A 23,312-nucleotide genomic window follows, 5' to 3' on the forward strand; every position below is an offset into this window, starting at 1 on the left:
CACTTTTTTTTAAAAACCTCATTTCAATTTCAAATTACTGAACTGAAAAAAAAAATCAATCAAGAGGGTCTTCCAAGGTCTTTGAAACATCAATAGTTTTCGATACGTTCATGGAAAATTGTGTTGGGTAATCTCTTTTACGGAGATTCAATTACTGTATAAATGCATGAAAGACCTCACAGAAATCTTTGCCCCCACTATCGAAGACAGGCTGCTTTCACACCCCCAAAATATTCATGTCCGAATTTGCATTCAAACACATGGTGCTCACACAGACTTGGTTGTAAGCCGTTGAGGTGCACAACATCTGTGTCGAGTTTGAGCATGTTCTCATCCTTTAACAGTCGTCTTATTCTAAAAGGGTCTCGGGTTATTATATGAAGGTGATGAAAGCAATAATAGAAACCCAAAAAAAGAAGAAAGAAAAATATCAAAGTATGGAAATAATTTGAATATTTTACCGTACACAAAAGAGAAGGGGAATGTAGTGCATAACTTACAAGCAGTAAGTATAAGGCAGCCTTTATATTCAGAGGAAGCCTAGACAAGAAAATTACTGCTAGACCTATCACTATGTGCTGAAAAAAAGAAAAATAATAAAGAAATAATATTGTTAGCAATAATTATGCTGAACATCCAAGTCCGAGTATGGAGACACCGAACGTCCCATCGATTCTACATTACGAAGCTGAAGACGTTGTGTGTGGCTTCATATAGTGCCTTGATGCATAGGAGCACGGAGAGGTACTATATGGACCAATATATTTTTGAGGCACTGTACTTGGATCAGTGAAACAGCCATATGCATGAGCCTTAAAGGTTTTATCCAGGGCTATCCTTTTAGCTATGAGCCTAAAAGCTAATAGACAGGTAGTTGTTAACTACCTGCTTGTTCTACCTGGCGCCGGCACAGAGCGGTCATTGACTGCTCCTGCCAGCAATTCAGCAGCCCAATGTCAACAGCGCAGCTCTTCTTTTCTGAACTGCTCTGCCCGTGGGGCGTGACTACCGAAGTCATGCTGATTGACAATCGTCAGCAGGGAGCCGGCAGTCAATCAGCAGGACATCAGCAATCACGCCCTATTGGCAGAGTAGACGCTTTGTTAATGTGACGTCAGTGTAAGCAGCTGAATCGCCGGCAGGAGCGGTCTAAGATCAGTTCCGGGCACAACAGGCAGCTTGTAACCTGATTGCTAAATATTAGGCAAATAACAAAAAAAAATTGTCCCAGATAAACTCTTCAGGGATAAGCTAACTCAACAAATTTTGGCACATATTCCTGGACAAAGGTCCTTGACTGTTGCCCGATCCCTAACCAGTTTTTTTGGTTTCTCTAAAAGTCAAAATTGCCCAGTTTTCACTATTATTTTATTCCCACTTCTCGCCTGAGTATTCAGGGGTTTTTTTTGTTTCTTTTTTAATTTGCCAAATGGCTCCAGAGATATGGCATTTTTTATTTATTGTATTTAGTGTTAATATAGCTCTGGCAAAAACTAAGAGACTGCTGCAAAATGTTCAGCTTGTCTGATTTTTCTCTTTATAGGTGTATTTTTGAGTAAAATGTAAATTGTTCTTTTATTCCATAAACTTCTGGCAACATGTCTCTGAAGTTCCAAGCAATACATTTTGTATTTTTTTTTCTACAAAAGAAAAATGGTCAAAATTAATAACAAACCCCAGTGCTTTCAGACCTCAAATAATGCAAAGACAACAAGTTCATAATCATTTAGATGCAACAATACTAATGTTTTAACTCCGGAAGAGTTCATACATCAATATTTTGTGGAATGACCATGATTTTTAATCACAGCTTTCATGCGTCTTGGCATGCTTTCCACCAGTCTTGTGACTATCCATCATCCTCTTGATTACATTCCAGAGGTTTTCATTGGGGTTCAGGTCTGGAGATTGGGCGGCCCATGACAGGGTTTTGATATGGTGGTCTCTTAATTTTTGCCAGAGCTGTATTTATGCTGTTTACTAAGGAGGAGTAACTAACAGGATCCTCTGGGGTGGGGTTTAGGCTGCTCAGAATGATTACCCTGTGAGTACCGCCTCCTTAGTAAAGACCATAAAAATGAGCTCTAAATAAAAACAAACATATCTATGGAAAATAAAACTGAATAATCACGAGATCATTGGGAATAAAATATGAGCAAAACCTGCACATTTTTAATCTGGTGATAGGTCCTCTTTAAGCCACCAGTTTACTTTACAGATTCAAGTGGCAACATTAGTTAGGCTAGATATATTGTGAAAAAACAGATTCTCCAGAAATAATGATTTATCATACAGCCCCTCCTGTCTAAAAGTAAGGGAGGTCTTAAGACCTTATCTAAAACAATTAATCACCTGAATTTACTCCTAATTTTTACCGTATCTTAAAATTCTTAAGCATGCAAAGGTTTATAGTGTTAAGAGACTTTGCCAAAACATTTTATTAACACATTAAGAGTCTGTTTCACTATTGCATTTGCTTCATTGTTTTTTTGTCTAGCTCTTGGAATTTTAGCCTGTTTTTTATTTGCACCAAATTCTTCAATTAATTTGCATCTTTTTCAAGTCCATTTTATATGTGTTCGCTTCTTTTATCTTTTAAACTCAACATTGTCAATATGGTTGTGGTTTTCCAGATGTTTGCAGCCAATTCGTCAACTGCAACTTTTTTTAAAAAGTTGCAAAATTAAGATGAAAATGTAGTCCAGTTCCCCTCTGGAGTAATTTCATATACAGTATGTTTTTATTTTTTGCATAAATTTGGGAACATTTTAGAGTGAAATGAAAATAATTTTTGCTCCAAAAAGGAGCAACAAAAAGATAAAAAACAAAAACATTTTTTCTTTAGCGCAAAACTCATGAACCATGTGTGCTATTTTAAAGAATTTGGTGCACAAAACATCAATGAGTACTACAATACAAACAAATAAAAGTGGGCTATACATTATATATGGAGAACTTTGGAGGGTGCATTATACTATATGGAGGACTATAGGGAGTGTACTATACGATATGTAGAAATATGGAGAGTGCATTATACTATATGGAGGACTATGGGATGTGCAGTATATAAGGAGGACTATAGGATGCATTATACTACATGGAGGACTTTGGAGAGTGCATTATACTACCTGGAGAACTACGGGGGCACATTATACTATATGGAGGCCAACTTCCTCACAATTATTTTTAAGCCTTTTTGGTCCATCACATAGTTTGCCAAACACATTTGAAGCTAATCAGACCACTCTAGGGGGCACTTTAAACCTTCAATGGCCTTAATCTGGCCATACAGAATAGATGGCCGTCAGACGAATTATGCTTTGGCCAATCGTTTGGCTGACTGCCAAATTGGTGGTCTTCCCCTTACAAAGAAGCGCTTTTTCAGCTCCAGTGTTCTCTATGACAAAGCTGCTGTCAAAAATCTCTGCTGGTGGCTTATCTCCGGTGGAGAATAAAGTGATAGGCAATCTGAAATCGAATATGCCCAATTGACATCTCCCCCATTGATCAGTAGGCCGGACCGGCCGACACCCTTATAAACATATGTGTTGACCGTTACTGTCGATATCGCCCCAAAGAGCACCTATACATAGAGAACAATTAAAACTTTTAGATATCAGTTACAATTGTCAAGGAGCATTGACTACCTGGATTATCGGACCCTGCAATCCTAAAGGCTAGGATGATGAGAAGAACAGCAACATTCCTGGTCATATGTACCATAGAAATGGTTGCTTTGGGGCATTTGGAGATGGGGACAAGCCTCAGTTGGCAACATCTTAAAGAGTTGTGAGAGCCAATGTACAGATTCTTTCTCTAAAGGGTTTCCAATGTTAGAAAATAAAGGTGAAGACTAAACTCAAGGATTGTGGAGAGGAGATTCGGGGCGAACAAGAACAAGTCCTTCAATCCAAGATGGTTGGGGATGTGGAGATCTATACCAGAGATGTAAATTGAAGCTCCTGACCTCCAATGAAAAATCTATAACAGGTCCCCTATCGACCATGTACTCTTAGTAATAATGGTGTCTTCTATGTGGTAAGGAGCTCACTCTGGCACTAGGGTTGGAAAGCGATGGTTGCACCCCTGTAATAGTGGTCAAGGTCTCAAGCATTACCGATTTATGTTGCCTTCAAAAACTTTCCTACCCTCCAATTATTGTACAATAAGGTCGAATGTATAGAATTTCTGTATTTGTACAAGTGACATAGATACATGATATCACTGACAGTATTACGGGAGCAGATTAGCCATCATATAGATGACTAGCGCCGACCGGTATACAAACTGGTCAATGACCCAGAGTACAACTCTATTACGTGGATCCATTAAGATGTATAACTCCATTACACAAAAGAAACAACTTTAGGAAAAAATAAATAAATGATCAAGACATAAGGCATAGGTGCCGCCAGCCGTCATTAATTGCCTTAGCTAATAACCCATGACACATCTGGATTTGCGGCAAACCTTTAACATAAAATCGATGGCCACTTCATAATGAGCACATGAACTAAACAAACGGTAAATAAACAGGCCTGTCAGTGCAAGGTAATTCAATCCGCGACTCTCTCTGTAACTAGACAGAAGATTAATTATTCAGAGGTGTTTTAGCTGCCACTAGTCCAATAGCAATCCGCTAATGACTTTCAAGTATCAGAGATCATATTGCCGAATGGCTTTTACACGTATCTCAACAGGATGGAGTCCAAATCACCCAGCTGACTCAGCCAAAGTTTTTTAGTCTGGCTCGGATCAAACAGCAAGAAGTTAATATTAAAATTCAACCAATTTTCTATTGGCAAACAAACACTACAATCATGATAACGAAAAATATGAAACCTCACCCTAAAGGTTAACAGCTCATAGTAAATGAAAAGACTTTTGTTTTTATTTTCAGAAATGTATTGGATATCCTAATTTAAAGGGGTTAAGCACTACTTGGACAACTCCTTGGCAATCTATCTGTTTCCCTTTGTAAAATAATATCGGTGCCGAAACTGCTCAAGCGGTGTAAGTACTGGGTGTCTCGGGAATTGCATAACATAATTATGTCATGCAATCCCTGTGGCCAATCAGCGCCGGCTTTACTCTCCCCGCTTTCAGACAATCACATGCATCAGGAGGAAATGAGAGAGAAGCAGTAGCTCTCACTTCCTCCAGATGTATGTTATTTGTCCGAAGGCGAAGAGAATGAAGCCAGAACTGATTGGTTGCAAGGATTGCATGACATAATTATGTTACGCAATTCCTGGGACACCAAAGTACAGACACCACTGGAACGGCGCCGGCACCGGAGGCGAGTATAAGTGATATTATTTTATAAAGGGGAAACATGAGGATTGAGAAGGAGTTGTTCGAGTAGTGGACAACCTCTTGAAAGGGAGTCTGTCAACACAAAATGCCTGGTCAAGCCAAGTAGAGGCACGCTGTGCACCCTTGGCGTGGCCAATCAGTTCTGTGCACCTTCCCACTATTTGTTTTCCATCTATCTCCACCCTCTTCTGACTCCTGTAAAGCCAGAGCTGTTAATCAAAGAAGACATGAGTGTAGATAGATAGAAACCACTGAGTTGCAAAGGTGAACTGTCTGGCCACACCAAGGGTGCATGTGCTTGGTTTGAACAGTCATCTTGTTCAGCTATTTTTTAAGTGAAGGGGGTTGAACTGCTGTATTAGTTGCTGAGCGTGGCTATGTGATGCTGCTTTTGGGAAAAATATAATCCTGGACAACACCTCAAACGAGCTAATACATAATTAAGAATGATTTTATGGATGATAATTAGGCTTGTCAAATAAAAAAACTTTAGAGACCGAAGGACAATACCTAATATATAAATACAAAAAAAAACATGACAAGTAGTGCAACCATGATCTCCAATATCTAAATTAGTTCGCTACATTCTTCTAGTACATAGAGACAAAAGGAGATTGACTTTAAAAAACACACATCTTCATTGTATTGTCATCGTTTCCCTTCTATTCCCATAAATAGTGCCATTTTGATCCATTATTTTGTATTAGAATAATTTTAGTCACTTACCAGTTTCTTCATCAATACTAAATCTTCCGAGTCCACTCCCATCCCTTATGGAGTATTGTATTTCACCATCTCGACCGGTATCTTCATCTCTTGCCAAAACTTGCAACACACTAGTTCCAACGCGTGAATTCTCTTTGATAGATCCAGTTATAGCGAAATCCAAAAAGTAGGGGGTATGTAGGTTTTCATTGACATCTACCACTTCCACTTCCACAAATGAAACCGAAGATAGAGAAACGGGACGGCCCTTATCCTTAGCACGTACGGTTAGATTGTAGAATTGTTGCTTTTCATAGTCCAGTTCCTTGTTCAAGCGAATAGCTCCACTGGTTTTATCAATTTCAAACTTGCCGTTGTAGTCATTCACTAAGGAGTATCGTACTTGGCCACCTAAACCAAGATCCGGATCTTGGGTTTCAAGCCAAGATATGACCGTACCCACTGGTAGATCTTCCAGTACTTTGGCAGTGTAGCTGAAAGGTACAAAAACTGGAGCACAATCATTAACATCATCCAAAAAGACCTTGAGGGTGACAACTGAAAAAAGTTGTTGACCATTTTCCGCTTTGTCCCTTGCCTCAATTTTCAGTGTGTAATTAGACATGAGTTCTCTGTCCAGTTGATCAGCCACATAGACTATTCCAGTAGAGCTATTTATTGCAAATTTTTTGGTGTCGGTTAAAATTGAATAAGATATTTCTCCATTGGGTCCAATATCCTTGTCTCGAGCTTCCACCTGAATTAACTCTGTCCCTAAACTTGTGCTTTCTAGAGTATTAGCCGAGTAGCTTCCTTGAAGAAACGTAGGACTGTTATCATTTGCGTCATTGACATGGATAGTCAACAATCTCCATGAAGATCTCTGAGGTTTGCCTAAATCGTAGGCAGTGATATTAAGAAGATATTTATCTGAAGTCTCACGATCCATGGGCATGAGCACGCTAATTTGTCCAGATTCCAAGTCAATGGTAAAACAGCTATCAATATTACCATCTGTGATGGTGTAAAGTACCTTTCCATTAAACCCTGAATCAGAGTCGGTTGCTTTAATTTTTAATATAGAGGAACCTACAGGAAGGTCCTCCTTAACTGATACATCTGAAGGAAACGACTTGTCAAATTGGGGGGGTTGCCTATTTATTGAATAGAAATCAAACAAATTGTCCTCATAGTTTAACTTAGCATTAGCCTTGGACTTTTTGAGAAGTTTTTCTGCTAATTTCTGGGCAACTCTCGTTTCTTTACAGTCAAAATATTTAGATGGGACCTTACCATGAACAACTGTTATGTTCACGTACATAGGGTCGGCAAAGTTTTCCCCATCCGTGGCAGTGATCTTAAGTGCAAAGTTGCTATTTCTAAGACCGGAACTGATAAATGATTTCTTAAGCTGTAAGACCCCAGAATCTGGATTCAAGTAGAAGAAACCTAGTTCATTCCCTGACATTATTTTATACTTGACCAGCTCTAACTCATCAATATCAATGGCAGAAACGGCAGTGATGTGTCCACCGGTTGGAAAGTCAAAAGAGATGACTCCTTGGCAAGCAACTTTTTCAAATAAGGGCTTATTATCATTTATGTTTCCTATATGAATAGTGACATTGACTTCACTCTCATGGCGATAGGGAGACCCCCAATCGGAGGCTCTTACGATAAATCTATAACTCTCGGGAGATGACTCGAAATCAAGAACATCAGAAGTGCTGATAGTTCCCGTAAACTGGTTAATGACAAAAGGTAGGGAATTCAAACTGGCAATGCTATAAGTTATATAACCATTTTCTCCTTTGTCCTTATCGGATGCTAAAACCAATAATACGCTAGTTCCGACAGGCACAGTTTCATTGACAAATGCCTCATATGAGGTCTGTTGGAACTCCGGGGTGTTATCATTAGCGTCTTCTAATTTTATTGTAACCTTTGCATTAATATCATTATTTTTTTGAGTTACTTCTATTTCATAGGTATCTTTCCCACCCAAGTTTAAATGCCGTGCTGTAGTGATCAGTCCGGTTCTGGAGTTGATCTTAAAATACTCTGAATCCTCACTTTCGGAAATTTTGTATTCCACAGATGCAGATGAAGGTTGCACCTTCACTGCCGTTACGACTGCACCAGGAGGAGAGAACTCACTAACTGTAATGTCATAAACTTCTTTCTCAAATTCAGCTTTTACTTTTTCTTTTTCAGGGCTGGCAATATGCACGTAATTTAAATCCGAAGACTTCTGTGGAGACCCTTTGTCTTTAGCTTGAAGTGTCAGATTAACACCGTATGGAAAGTTGTCCCAATCAATGGGACTTTTTTGCTTGATTTTATACTCATTCATCCATTTTCCCTCCTTCATGACTGAAAACTGTTGCGACTCGTCTCCCGAGATAATGGTAACTGATTCGATGTCTCCATTGGCACCTTCATCGATATCATCAACGGTAACAACGGCATATGAAGGGTCCATGTCCAACATGGATGGAATGTGAGTGACCACAGTGACTGTAGGAGCGTTTTCATTAATACGTTCAATGTGAACAAAAAGTTTGGCAGTGCTGCTGACGCCATTGTTGCCGTATAATTTCATGCCACGGTCTACAGCTAAAACCTCCAGGTCGTATCTGTTTTTCTCGTCGTAGTTTAGCCGCCCACTTAACGATACAATCCCACTTGTAGGATGGACAGAGAAGAGGTCTACCTTGTTCTTAAAATAGTAATAAAATTCACCATTGGATCCAATATCGGCATCGGTGGCAGTAACCTGTGCTATGCTAGTCCTTATAGGAGTGCTTTCCGCTATGGTAACAGAGTAAGTGGTTGGGGAGAACAAGGGACGTAAATCATTCATATCTAAGACCTGTACGTTGACTTTGGCCCAGGCCTCCAAATCCTCCCCTCTCACTGATGCCTTTATTGATAATAAATAGCTGTCCTGAATTTCCCTATTCAAAATGGCTGAATTTCCTCCTTTTGTTCGTATTCGTAGAAAACAAAAATCACCAATTACCACCTCTTCGGCTTTAAAAAATCCTTCTTCATCTCCAGACATTATCCTGTATTTGATGTCCCAAGAAAGATTGGCCAGCTTGATTCCAATTTTGGTTTGACTGTTGAGATAAGTCCGAGCAGCAGAATTTTCGTATACTGTGGCATTGTACATTGAATGTGTAAACTGGAAGATCTGAGGTGACGTTCCTTGCAGACCAATACATAATTTAAAGAGTAAATTTAGAAATAATAGGGTGATGACACTGGAAGGCGATGTCCGTATGCCTTTCAAGATGTCCATGTTTACAGCTATTCCATCATTTTTCTTTCTCCTAAAATAAAAAAATAAAAAAAGTTTAGAAACAAAATCTAATAAATATATATACAGTATATTTATATATATATATATATATATATATATATATATATATATATATATATATATATATATATATATATATATATATATATAAAATTAATCAAGATTTTGGAGAGAAAAACAAAAATATCACAGACAAATCCATGGAATACGCAATATTTATTAAAAAAAAAATGTTTTCTAATTTTACTACTTGTTCAGTCTAGGCATAAGCTTTACATTTTTTTTACAGAGCATTGTTCATACTTGGAAAGAGAGGTGTGGTCTTCCATGTCGAAAAGTCAATAACTCTTATAGGAATAATCCCATCTCATACTTTTAAAGGTTTTTTCTACAAAAAAAACAATTGTCCCGATTCATCATGATTCATGGCTTTCTTGCTGAAGGGCGTGGTGGAGTCAGATGCTCCTGATTCATGAAGAGGTGCACGCCTCTTCGTGAATCCGGAAAGTCTGAAGAGTGGCATCGACCAAGCCAGATTATCTTACTTCAATCATGGACTGAAGTGAGATCTCTTGTGTAGGACACATCATAGCTCTTTGTGAATTAGATGAGCTGTGCCATCAAGCTTCTGCCACAACCTTGTCTCACCCAAACGTCATCCATTATGGCAGAACTGGGAGAAACTGGAGTGGAGATGCCAAAAGTCACAACATTTTGGCTCAACTCCGATGTGCCAAAATTTTGCAACTTTTCAAAGCTTTTACGACACTGTTTTTGTGTAAAAGCTTTGATGAATCGGGGCCAAAATCTGTGGATAGAGGATAGTTTGCTGATCGCTAGACATCTGACTGTTCAGACCCCCAGCTATCCAAAGAACGGGGCTCTACCTCAACCATATTCCACAGCGCTTCATAGATATTGTCATTGCTGTTTTCATTGGTGATCTCAATGCGAAATTCCTTATTGGCACAACTTTGGAGAAAACCCACACAGATTTGGGCAGACCATACATATTTCTTACAGATGTCATTCTTGGTGGCATTTGAGCCTACCACCCCTGTGCGGCAAAGCAACAGTGCTAACCAGTGAGATACCTATGCTGAGAATAATTCTCTATGGCATAGCCATATAATATGTCATGAGTGTAGAGTGGATTCGAGACCATCCAGTGGGTCATTGGTACATGCTGGTTTCAGTCAACATATGGTTGGAATTAAAAAGAATTTCAACCATCTCTTCACTGACAAAATGGCACATTGCTGTCCCGTTCTCGAGAAAGATGCAGGTCTTATTTGCAGGTCTTATCTTAAGTACAAAAGATTGAAATACCTCTTGAGGTCCTCATTCATCTGAGAGCAATACTGGTTGCAAAGCCAATATTATGTACTGTGTTGACTCTCCGATAGATTTCAGAGATCAGAAGAAAGAAGGATTGGGCATGTTGGATTTCACCATGCCTGATGCTTTGCTCTCCAAGGAAATGGGCGGCTGACAGCAATGTATGTATGGCATTTCTTGATGAAAAGAGCAAGCATATGTATGGTGAAGTTGGGAAGAACAGCTGTTGGCTGAATGAGGTATATAGCTATCTTCACAATGTGTAGGTAAGAGTATGGTATTCTGGTTTATGATAAAAGGGTACATGTATGGAAGTGAGAATACAATCCATGATTGTTGCATTGCCATTGTATTCAATGCAGCCAAAAGTATGAAGACCATTATCTTCCATGAATGAGAAATAAAGGCAATTTTATGCATATCCCTTGCGTAAAGATCCAAACTAGGAAATTGGGAACTGTAAGCTTCTAAAATGTGAGGAAAATTACCATTTTATTGAGAAACATTGTAATTGTCACATATTTCATACTACCATTGTCACGACACTGTTGTCGGGTGACCCGGGACCAGGGGCTCCTTCCCTGACCTTACCGCTAAGGGGCGCCCTAGCTCGCCCTATTCCCCGGGTTACTTCTGAAGGTGAAGATGCCGGGGCCTCCACCCTTGCCTTATCTCCTGAATTAGCACTCTGTTCTCTTCCCCTACCCAGGGAAGAGGGGCGCTACTGTGCACTGTAGTACACCAACCTGGCGAACAAGGCTACACAAAGGTTTAGAAGAAAACTCCAAGCATACAAAATATTCACTCACATAACAGAGGAATGCACCGGGGAGTGTAGGATTGGGAATAAACAAAAGTAGAGAAGGGAAGAGAATTACCACACTTACAAACCACGCAAAAGTCACAGATAACTCCTCCAACTCTCCTTTTCATATGAACACCTCTTCCTCCTGAAGCCATGCAGCAAATGCTAGCTCTGACATGGATTTGCATCAGAGTCCAGATTATCAAGGGGAAGGGAGTGGCTAACTGGGCTCAGGTGGGAGCGCAGAGTTTTCCAACATGGCCGATTAACCGCTGTTCTGCCAAAAGGAATAAACACCATTAAAATGAAGGAGAAGTACTTCTTCTCACCGCCGGAGTAGGAGCAATCAGACGCTGCGGTCTTCTGGCTCCACACTGTCACGGTAACCCCGTGACAACCATATTCTACAAAACATAGTAAAAATGTGCATCTGTGCCAGCAGCATTAACTACAGACCTCTCACCAAGGTAGGCTAGGACTCAAATGTAGCCATGACTATCTCCAATTATATCAGTCATTTGAAAAAGTTTTCGCTTTCCTTCTCCATAATGTGAGTTGATTGGAGAGAATAAAGATAACTGGCAATAATACAATGTATCGCTCAATATAATTTAGCGGAGATACAATTTGACGCCGCACATAATGGTGGACCCATGTGACCCATTTAATATTGTGAAATAGTTCTGTAATATAGCGATTCTCAGTAGCAGATCTCGGAGGACAGGAACGGATCAAATGTAGCTATAATTCTAAAGCAACAAGAAAGTGTTTATTACGAGGTTATTTTATTCCTTCGGCAACCGACCAAACTTATTGAAACTAATATACAACAATGGTCTTATGAGAGAGAGACAATATCTTTAGAAACTCAAAGATAAATTCCGCAGAACTTGTCAAAAAAAATTCCACCTTATAAAGTTATAAAATAACACTTGCTTGTTTTTAACCACTATGGCCGAGGAGGGGGAGGAGGTGAGCTGTGAGATCACCTATTGTGAATGGTGGATTTTGTGTTACCTCATGTACATAGAGGTGTTATCAGTCATTGTACAGGAGGAGGAGGTGAGCTGTGACATCACCTATTGTGAATGGTGGATCCTGTGTTATCTACTGTATATAGAGGTGTTACCAGTTGTACAGAAGGAGGAGGTGAGCTGTGACATCACCTATTGTGAATGGTGGATCCTGTGTTATCTACTGTATATAGAGGTGTTATCAGTCATTGTACAGAAGGAGGTGAGTTGTGACATCACCTATTGTGAATGGTGGATCCTGTGTTATCTACTGTATATAGAGGTGTTATCAGTCATTGTACAGGAGGAGGAGGAGGTGAGCTGTGATATCACCTATTGTGAATGGTGGATCCTGTGTTATCTACTGTATATAGAGGTGTTATCAGTCATTGTACAGGAGGAGGTGAGCTGTGACATTATCTATTGTGAATGGTGGATCCTGTGTTATCTACTGTATATAGAGGTGTTATCAGTCATTGTACAGGAGGAGGTGAGCTGTGACATCACCTATTGTGAATGGTGGATCCTGTGTTATCTTCTTTATATAGAGATGTTATTAGTCATTGTACAGGAGGAGGAGGAGGAGGTGAGCTGTGACATCACCTATTGTGAATGGTGGATCCTGTGTTCTCTATTTGTATATAGAGGTGTTATGATTCATTGTACAGGAGGAGGAGGAGGTGAGCTGTGACATCACCTATTGTGAATGGTGAAATATGTGTTATCTTGAGGTGTTATTTATCATTGTATTCCTGTCTGTGATGATAATGAAACTCAAAAATGTCATTTTTACAAAACGGGAATTATTAGTATAATATTAGGTCTATTGTCCGCTGTAAAAATGGCAACATTTCTGTGTTATTTTTTTTAGATGAATAATAATATGGAACATTTTAAAAATCATTCATCTCATATGTAAAGCGCCACGGAATAAATGGCGCTATAATAATAAATAATAATAATTGTAAAAAAAATAAAAAAATAAAAAACTTCTTGAAATAAAGTAATTTTCTGATGACACATTCCATTTAACAGGTTCCCATCAATAGAAATTTTTGACACAACAGTTTAGAGGATGAGATATTGAAATGCCTGGAGGCTCCTTCAGAACATTCTACGGGAGATTCCGAACGAGGTCAGGTGTAACGTAGTTTCTGACTTGGAATCTATAGAGGGGAGAGCTTTTAGGCTCTATTGATGTGATCTTTCACATGTCAGGAGATCCGTTTGGTTGGATCACATCGGAACCCCTGTCACTGGGTTCAGAACAATGAGATCAGAAGGATCGAGTCTGGTGTCATCATTTCACTTTTGGGTTAAGGAGGACACAATGGCGTGCAGTTCTCCATATGCACAGTCGGAGGCTGCACTTAGCGAAAGTAGCAAGTTCTAGTAATGAGCACTTTTTAATGGAGTCGCGTCTTTTTGTGTTGTTTTCCCCCTTCCTTTCTCTCCCATTACGTTTCTCTCTCTCACTACATTCCGACCTATTCAACTGAAAAACAAACCAATTTAAAATGCAATTAGACTCCTCAATGAGCGCATTTAAGGCTTGTAATGATGCTAAGTGCATTACTTAGCTACAGATGAGGCTGGTGCCAAACATCATGCTGTTTTTTTTTTTTTTTATGCAAGATGCCAGTATTTAATGAAAATTACACGCAAACACAAAACTTGGTGATGATGTTGAGCGCCGTTCCAACGCACAAGTGGGTGAAGAACTTATAGCCTTTCCCATTCATGGGTTCATAGCTTTTAAGGTTGAAGTTGGAGATGAGTCCATGGAGTTCCACTTAGAGTTTAACATGTTGATCCAGAGGAAGGAAAAGACCCCACAATGCAGATACTAATAGCTCCATATCAGGGGAAAAAATCCTTCCTGACTCCGACTTGTCTGGAGCCCAGAATCTAGTACCCATAACCTGTAATATATTATTCAAGAAAGGGATCCATGCCCTCCTTGTACTTTTGTAGTCAATCAAACATTACTTCATATGGCAGAATGTAACGCCGATGGGTTTATACCTTGTTTCTTCGGCATTACTCTGCATGTCTCTGCTTTAACCCTTGCTCCTTTCCCCCTAACTTGCAGGGATACTGTTGTCTGTTACCTGTATGGATGCTGCTCAGTTCCCTGTGCCGTTGCGTAGCTGTACATGTGCTGTGATGTATTTGCCCTGCTGCATGACCACCCGCATGTGCGGTCCCTGGCTGCCGCTGTGGAAGCTATCCGCGGGTTGTGAGGTCCTCTGCAGCTGGTGAATGACTTTCCACGTGTGTTCAGGCTAGCAGTCACTGCCAGGTGCCCTAAGCCACAGTTCCTGTACTATCTGTACTGTAATGGTTTCTGTTTGTGCTTAGGGTGCGCGCGGCCACACCTACCCTGCTTTTATTAAGGTTTGAGCGTGCACCTGTGTTGCTTCCTCAGCCTATTGCTGAGGGGCAGCTCCTATATAAACTCTCTCTTCCCTGTTGAGTGGCGCCAGAGCATTGCATTGTGTTTCTGAGTCTAGCCTTGTGTGTAAGGTATCCAGCTCCCGTTATATCTGCAGTCTGTTCTGGGAGAGCTGATACCTGTCTTCCGCCTGTTCTGGGGGCAGAGTACCCAGATCCCGCCTGCTCTGGGGGCAGAATACCCTGATTCGTTTATGTCTTGTTTTTCTGCCTGTTCTGGGGGCAGAGTACCCAGATCCGCCTATCCCGGAGGCTGCATATCCAGTCCATTTGTGTTTTGTTTTTCTGCATGTTCTGGGGGCAGAGTACCCAGATCCGCCTATTCTGGAGACTGCATATCCAGTACCTGACCCTGTCTGAACTGTGTCCTGTGCTATGTTCCTGAAGTCCTTTTGTGTCTGACACCCTGTACCCAGTGACTGTGAACTTTCTGGGCTCATCTTTTAAAGATGGATCCCGTGTTCTTACTGAGCTTATATTATGCTGTGCTCAGCCTGCTATGCGGTGCTAACCCCGTTCGGCCCAGGTTCAGTCCAGCGGTGCTTGCACCATCACGCTTGAGTTCCTTCCTAGGTCTGATGCCCGGAGCCTGACGGCTGTAGCTAGGAACCTGATGACCACCGCTGCCTGGCCCTGAGCCATCTGTGTCCCAGCCGATGACCTGGGTTGCCTCGCCAGTATCCCAGATGCCTATCCGGTATTCCTGACGTCCTGATGTCCAGGCTGCATCCGATGTACTGATGTCTTGCCTGTGACCCGATGTTCTACCGGTTCTCCGGGGTCCACCCTGTGATGACGTCCTTCCGGGATCGGAGTCTGATGTTCTCCTGCTGAGCCTGTGCTACGCCTAAGGCCTGAGAGAGAGGCCATCCTAGTATGCCCGTGCCAGATGACCCTGGACTACATCAACCCGTGATGACTCCTGCCATCGTCTGACGTCTGTCCAAGGTGACCACCCTGTGTCCTGATGACCCCTGATGTCCTGCCTGTGTCCTGATGTCCTGCCTGTGTACTGATGTTCTGATGTCCTGCCTGTGTCCTGATGTCCAGTCTGTATCCTATGTCCTGATGTCTAGCCTGTGACCTGATGTTCCACCGGTTCCCCGGGGTCCACCCAGTGATGACATCCTTCAGGGATCGGTGTCTGATGTTCTCCTGCTGAGCCTGTGCTACGCCTGAGACCGTTCTAGTATGCCCGTGCCAGATGATCCTGGACTGCATCAATCCGTGATGACTCCTGCCATCGTCTGACGTCTGTCCGAGGTCGGTGACTGATGTTCTCCTGCTGAGCCTGTGCTACGCATGAGGCCTGAGAGAGAGGCCGTCCTAGTATGCCAGAGCCAGATAACCCGGGAGTGCATCAACCAGTGATGTCCTCCTGCCTTCGTCTGTTATCCTGAGACGTGTACCCTTCCTAGGCGTGTGGAATCGGGATCCTGACATCATTATGTTTTGTTATGTACTGTGCTTTCATTTAAGTAAACTTTGTTTCTTCATACCTGAAGTTGTGCGGTGTAATCTAGTTCTGCATATCGACAGCTTGTTCACATGTTCAGCTGCCACAGACCCTGCTTGCTGCCCTTCCCTAGTCTGGGTAGGTCTAGGTTACTCTATGTGGTCCAGTGGGTCCACATTGCGTTCCTTTTTGGGACGTTCGCCCACGTCATCATGGTCAGGCGACGTGGAGGCGTCGGCTCGGCCGCATCTGCGGTCGCTGCCGTAACACAGAAACTTCCATAATCTCACTGCTCACAGTACAAGAAACCAAAACCTCACTACTCTTACAGTAAAGAAACCATAATCTCACTGCACTTACAGTAAAGAACCTATAATTTCACTGCTTTTCCGATAAAGAAACCATAATCTCACTGCTCTTACAGTAAAGAAACCATAATCTCCCTGCTCTTACAGTAAAAAACCCATAATCTCACTGCTCTTACACTAAAGAAACCATAATCTCACTTATCTTAGGGTACCGTCACACATTGAAATTTCCATCGCTACGACGTTACGATTCGTGACATTCTAGCGATATCGTTACGATATCGCAGTGTCTGACACGCTACTGCGATCAGACACCCTGCTGAGAATCGTACGTCGTAGCAGATCGTTTGGAACTTTCTTTCGTCGCTTGATCACCCGCTGACATCGCTGGATCGTTGTGTGTGACAGCGATCCAGCGATGTGTTCGCTTGTAACCAGGGTAAACATCGGGTAACTAAGCGCAGGGCCGCGCTTAGTAACCCGATGTTTACCCTGGTTACCAGCGTAAACGTAAAAAAAACAAACAGTACATACTCACATTCCGGTGTCTGTCCTGCGGCATCTCAGCTTCTCTGCACTGTGAGCGCCTGCCGGCCGGAAAGCGGGCACAGCGGTGACGCGGTGACGTCACCGCTCTGCTTTCCGGCTATGGTGCTTACACAGTGCAGAGAAGCAGAACGCCGGGGGACAGACACCGGAATGTAAGTATGTACTGTTTGTTTTTTTTACGTTTACGCTGGTAAAGAGGGTAAACATCGGGTTACTAAGCGCGGCCCTGCGCTTAGTAACCCGATGTTTACCCTGGTTACCCGGGGACTTCGGCATCGCTCCAGCGCCGTGATTGCAAAGTGTGACCGCAGTCTACGACGCTGGAGCGATAATCATACGACGCTGCGACGTCACGGATCGTGCCGTCGTAGCGATCAAAATTGCACTGTGTGACAGTACCCTTACAGTAAAGAACCATAATCTCACTGTGTTTACACTAAAGAAACCATAATCTTACTGCTCTTAGAGTAAAGAACCCATAATTCCACTGCTTACAGTAAAAACCATAATCTCACTGCTCTTACAGTAAAGAACCATAATCGCACTGTTTTTGCACTAAAGAAACCATAATCTCACTGCTTAGAGTAAAGAACCCATAATCTCACTGATCTTACAGTAAAGAACCATAATCTCACTGTTTTTACACTAAAGAAACCATAATCTCACTGCTCTTAGAGTAAAGAACCCATAATCTCACTGCTCTTACAGTAAAGACACATAAAGGTTCATTTTGAGCTTTCACAATGATGCTCATTGCCGATCATCAGCCTACTTGAGCATTATGCCGAATATTTACGTGAATCAGTACATCGTTTTTATTAGCAGCACATTGCTCAGTTGGGACATGCTGCTGACAATATGCAAGTTGTATGAGGACAGCCAGTGCTAATGGGCCATTAAATAGTTTATAGTTGCTCATTTATAGGTAGAAGCCGTCAAGTGTAAATGGGGCATAAGACAAAAAGACCTGATTGTTTACACTTTCTAAGACATTTGGGAGAAAATATCCATCTTCAATATGGTGTTTGGATAGAGGAACCAACCTTGTAGCAAAACGAATAGCATCTACCAGGGCTGGGGCTTCTCTCTCCAATGAACCACTCAGAGCAACAACATGGTCTGCCTTTATTGTATATACACCCTTACAGATAACATGGTCTACCTCTATTACGTATACACCCTTGCATTTATTGCTGATGTTGAATACACCTATATACTTCTGTCTGGGGGGTCAAAAGTGAAATCCAGTCCTTGCAAAATCAAAGAGTTTATAGTGTAGATGGATGATCTAAAAAAAAGTCCTCTATTGAGGTTTTAAAGAAAATGGATAGTGTACAGCCCAAAAGATAAAGCTAAAGGGATATAGGTCATAAAATGATAGAAAATCGGTGAGTAACACGTCCTGGTAACCAGTGCTTCGATGTAGAGGTATGTTTTCTATTTCATGTCCTTTGACACTAACAATGATAAAAGATTCCAGAACCTTAAAAGTACAATGTAGCATTTACTGTCACTACAGTTCTGTCTCAATAACAAAACGGAATCTAGGTCAAGTGGAGAAAGAAGAGTCGCAACGAGAGGTGAACTGAGAGTTTATAGCAAAACTGGGAGTCTTAAGAGCTCTCAAGCATGAGGCATGGAAACATGAATGTACTTAAATGTTTTGTTGTGTGTGAAAAGAGATCTGGAGAAGAAGATAGCAAGATATCAAATAGTGTGAAAAAATAATCTACATGCAGCCAGCTGAAATATTTTCAGCTTCTGCACTTTACAGTCTGAAGTGGAAAAATGAAATGTTCTGTAGAAGGAACACGTTAAGCCGGTAAACACCGTTCTTAGAAGCAGAAAAGATCATCAGAACATGGCGCTTCTGAGAATGGTTATTGCTTTGATTTGTGTTAACTGAGGTTGCTTTGCCAAGAGACCTTCAAAAGTAAAAGGATGAACCCAAGTTGTCAGAAAACGCCGAAAATAATTTAGTGTAAAGTATTTTCTGTGGCTCTATATTGATGTGAAACCTGGAAAACAAAAACCAAAGACGTATTGATGCCTTCAAACATTTACATTAGAGAAGACTTTCATCGTGAAAAGGCCAATAAGTCATGGCATATCATTCACTTGAAGAGCAAATGACAAGACTGAAGGTTTTTCTTATGTTGGACGTCTTAAAATAAGAGACGGAGAAAGAAGAGACCATCAACAATATGAACGTTTGCTAAGAAGATGATTATCATTAAGAAGGACAGAGAGGAAATGGACAATCATCAGCAGGATGGATGATGATGGGCGGTTGGGACATCATACTGTGTGAGGGGCTGTGGAGACATCATTCTTGTGTGGGGGTCGTAATGCTATGCAAGGGGTTGTGTGGACATCACACTTGTGTGGGGGGGCGTAACAATGTGTGCAGGAATATAGGGATATCCTTCTTGTGGAGGGCAAGCATAATATTATGCAAGGGGCTGTGGGGAGATCATACTTTTGTGGGGGAACACAACATGGTGTGAGGGGCTGTGGGGACATCATAGTTGTGAGTGGAGACAACATACTGTGTGAGGGGCTATAGAGGCATCATTTAGCTTGTGGGGACATTATACTGTGTGAGGGGCTGTGGAGGCATCCTATTGTTTGTGGGGGTCTGTGGGAAGATTATACAGTGTGAGTTGTGGTGGGGGTCATCATATTGTTTGTGGTGGGCTGTTTGGACATGATACTGTGTGAAGGGCTGTGGGAAAATGTGGGGACATTATACTATGCGAAGGACTGTGGAGGCTGTTATGATCCTTAATGGCTGAGGATCACAAATAGACCAGCAAGTGAATAAACTAAGGACGAGCTCTAGGGAGATGATAACTGGACTGATCGCAAATCTGAACCTATCCAAAACAACTAGAGGTAGCCGGTGAACGTGCCTAAAAAATTCCTAGACGTCTCGAGCCAGCCTGAGGAACTAGCTACCCCTAAAGAGAAAGAAAGACCTCGCTTGCCTCCAGAGAAATAATCCCCAAAGATATGGAAGCCCCCAACAAATATTAACGGTGAAGTAAGAAGAAGGCACATACATAGGGATGAAATCAGATTCAGCAAAAGAGGCCCACTAGTACTAGAAAGCAGAAAATAGAGCAGGGGTCTATGCGATCAATAAAAAACCCTTACAAAATATCCATCCTGAGATTTCAAGAACCCACACACCAACTAACGGTGTGTGGGGAGAAACTCAGCCCACTAGAGCAACCAGCAAGCGAGGGAATTACATTTTAGCAAGCTGGAACAGAAAACATGAAAAACACTGCTGATAAAAAAATGAGCAAACAAAACTTAACTTGAGCTGGATGGACTGGGAGCAAGGTAGTTAGAAGGAATCTAAGTAGCACTGAATACATCGACAGCCGGCAACAAGTGGAAGTAAAACAGAGCTATATAGGAACCTCCCAGAGGATAACGAACCAGCTGATAGCCAGAGACCAGCAGGATAACAGACAAAGCCACCAGGGGGAGCCCAAAGCAAAAGTCACACCATACCACCAGTGACCACAAGAGGGAGCCTGAACACAGAGTTCACAACAGTACCCCCCCCCTTGAGGAGGGGTCACCGAACCCTCATGAAAACCGCCAGGGCGATCAGGATGAGCCACATGGAAGGCACAAACCAAATCGGCCGCATGAACATCAGAGGCGACAACCCAAGAATTATCCTCCTGACCATAGCACTTCCATTTAACCAAATACTGGAGCCTCCGTCTAGAAATACGAGAATCCAAGATCTTCTCCACCACGTATTCCAATTCTCCCTCAACCAGCACCGGGGCAGGAGGCTCAACCGGAGGAACCACAGGCACCACATACCTCCGCAACAACGAGCGATGGAACACATTATGAATAGCAAATGATGCTGGGAGGTCCAGACGAAATGACACAGGGCCAAGGACTTCCAGAATCTTATAAGGACCGATAAACCGAGGCTTGAACTTAGGAGAGGAGACCTTCATAGGAACGAAGAGAGAAGACAACCACACCAAGTCCCCAACGCGAAGTCGGGGACCCACACAGCGACAGCGGTTGGCAAAGAGCTGAGCCTTCTCTTGAGACAGCTTCAAATTGTCCACCACATGATTCCAAATCTGATACAACCTATCAACCACAACATCCACTCCAGGACAGTCAGAAGGCTCCACCTGACCCGAGGAAAAACGGGGATGAAACCCCGAATTACAAAAAAAGGAGAAACCAAAGTAGCAGAACTAGCCCGATTATTAAGGGCAAACTCGGCCAACGGCAAAAAAGTAACCCAGTCGTCCTGATCAGCAGAAACAAAACATCTTAAATAAGTCTCCAAGGTCTGATTAGTTCGCTCGGTTTGGCCATTCGTCTGAGGATGGAAGGCCGACGAAAAAGACAAATCAATGCCCAATTTAGCACAAAAGGTCCGCCAAAATCTAGACACAAACTGGGATCCTCTGTCAGAAACAATGTTCTCAGGAATCCCGTGCAAACGAACCACATTTTGAAAAAACAGTGGAACCAACTCGGAGGAGGAAGGCAACTTAGGCAAGGGCACCAAATGGACCATCTTAGAAAAACGATCACACACCACCCAGATGACAGACATTCTCTGAGAGACAGGGAGATCAGAAATAAAATCCATGGAAATGTGCTTCCAAGGCCTCTTCGGGACAGGCAAAGGTAACAGCAAACCACTGGCTCGAGAACAGCAAGGCTTAGCCCGAGCACAAATACCACAAGACTGCACAAAGGAACGCACATCCCGCAACAAGGAAGGCCACCAAAAAGACCTGGCCACCAAGTCTCTGGTACCAAATATTCCAGGATGGCCCGCCAACACCGAAGAATGAACCTCGGAGATGACTCTGTTGGTCCATCTATCCAGGACAAACAGTCTCTCCGGTGGACAGCGATCAGGTCTATCCGCCTGAAACTCTTGCAGCACACGTCGCAAATCTGGGGAGACGGCAGACAAAATCACCCCTTCTCTAAGGATACCAGCCGGCTCTGAATCTCCAGGAGAGTCAGGCACAAAACTCCTAGAAAGAGCATCAGCCTTCACATTCTTCGAACCAGGCAGGTACGAAACCACGAAATCAAAACGAGAGAAAAACAACGACCAACGAGCCTGTCTGGGATTCAGCTGATTGGCCGACTCGAGGTAAATCAAATTCTTGTGATCAGTCAAGACCACCACACGATGCTTAGCTCCCTCGAGCCAATGTCGCCACTCCTCAAATGCCCACTTCATAGCCAACAACTCCCGATTACCGACATCATAATTCCGCTCGGCAGGCGAAAACTTTCTTGAAAAGAAAGCACATGGCTTCATCACAGAGTCATCGGAGCTTCTCTGCGACAAAACAGCCCCCACTCCAATCTCGGAAGCATCAACCTCCACCTGGAAGGGAAGTGAGACATCTGGCTGACATAAGACCGAAGCCGAAGAAAACCGGCGCTTCAGCTCCCGAAAGGCCTCCACAGCCGCAGAGGACCAATTAGTCACATCAGAACCTTTCTTGGTCAAATCCGTCAAAGGCTTAACAACACCAGAAAAATTAGCTATGAAGCGACGGTAAAAATTAGCAAAACCCAAGAACTTCTGAAGACTTAACAGATGTAGGCTGCGTCCAGTCATGAATAGCCTGAACCTTGACTGGGTCCATCTCAATAGTAGAAGGAGAAAAAATGAAACCCAAAAAAGAAATCTTCTGGACTCCAAAAAGACATTTTGAGCCCTTCACAAATAAAGCATTGTCACGCAGGACCTGAAAGACCATCCTGACCTGCTTAACATGAGACTCCTAATCATCCGAAAAAACCAGAATATCATCCAGATACACAATCATAAACTTATCCAGATATTCACGGAAGATATCGTGCATAAAGGACTGAAAGACTGAAGGAGCATTAGAAAGTCCAAAAGGCATCACCAGGTACTCAAAATGGCCTTCAGGCGTATTAAAGGCAGTTTTCCATTCATCACCCTGTTTTATACACACAAGGTTATACGCACCACGAAGATCTATCTTGGTGAACC

At 42.3% G+C, this 23,312-nt stretch overlaps 1 protein-coding gene across 8 annotated transcripts in view; it reads right to left on the reverse strand.

The window, feature by feature from the left end:
• The window catches only part of FAT3 (FAT atypical cadherin 3), a 711,071-nt gene that overhangs the window by 461,007 nt on the left and 226,752 nt on the right, over window positions 1-23,312 (reverse strand). For all 8 annotated transcript variants that reach the window (XM_077298543.1, XM_077298546.1, XM_077298544.1 and 5 more), the window contains one exon: window positions 6,043-9,356. In XM_077298543.1, the coding sequence (XP_077154658.1) occupies window positions 6,043-9,325 (3,283 nt within the window). In that variant the 5' untranslated portion in view covers window positions 9,326-9,356. The remainder of the gene's footprint in view (window positions 1-6,042; window positions 9,357-23,312) is intronic.

This window comes from Ranitomeya variabilis, chromosome 3 (genome assembly GCF_051348905.1).
Source record: "Ranitomeya variabilis isolate aRanVar5 chromosome 3, aRanVar5.hap1, whole genome shotgun sequence".
In the NCBI taxonomy this organism is placed as follows: Eukaryota; Metazoa; Chordata; class Amphibia; order Anura; family Dendrobatidae; genus Ranitomeya; species Ranitomeya variabilis.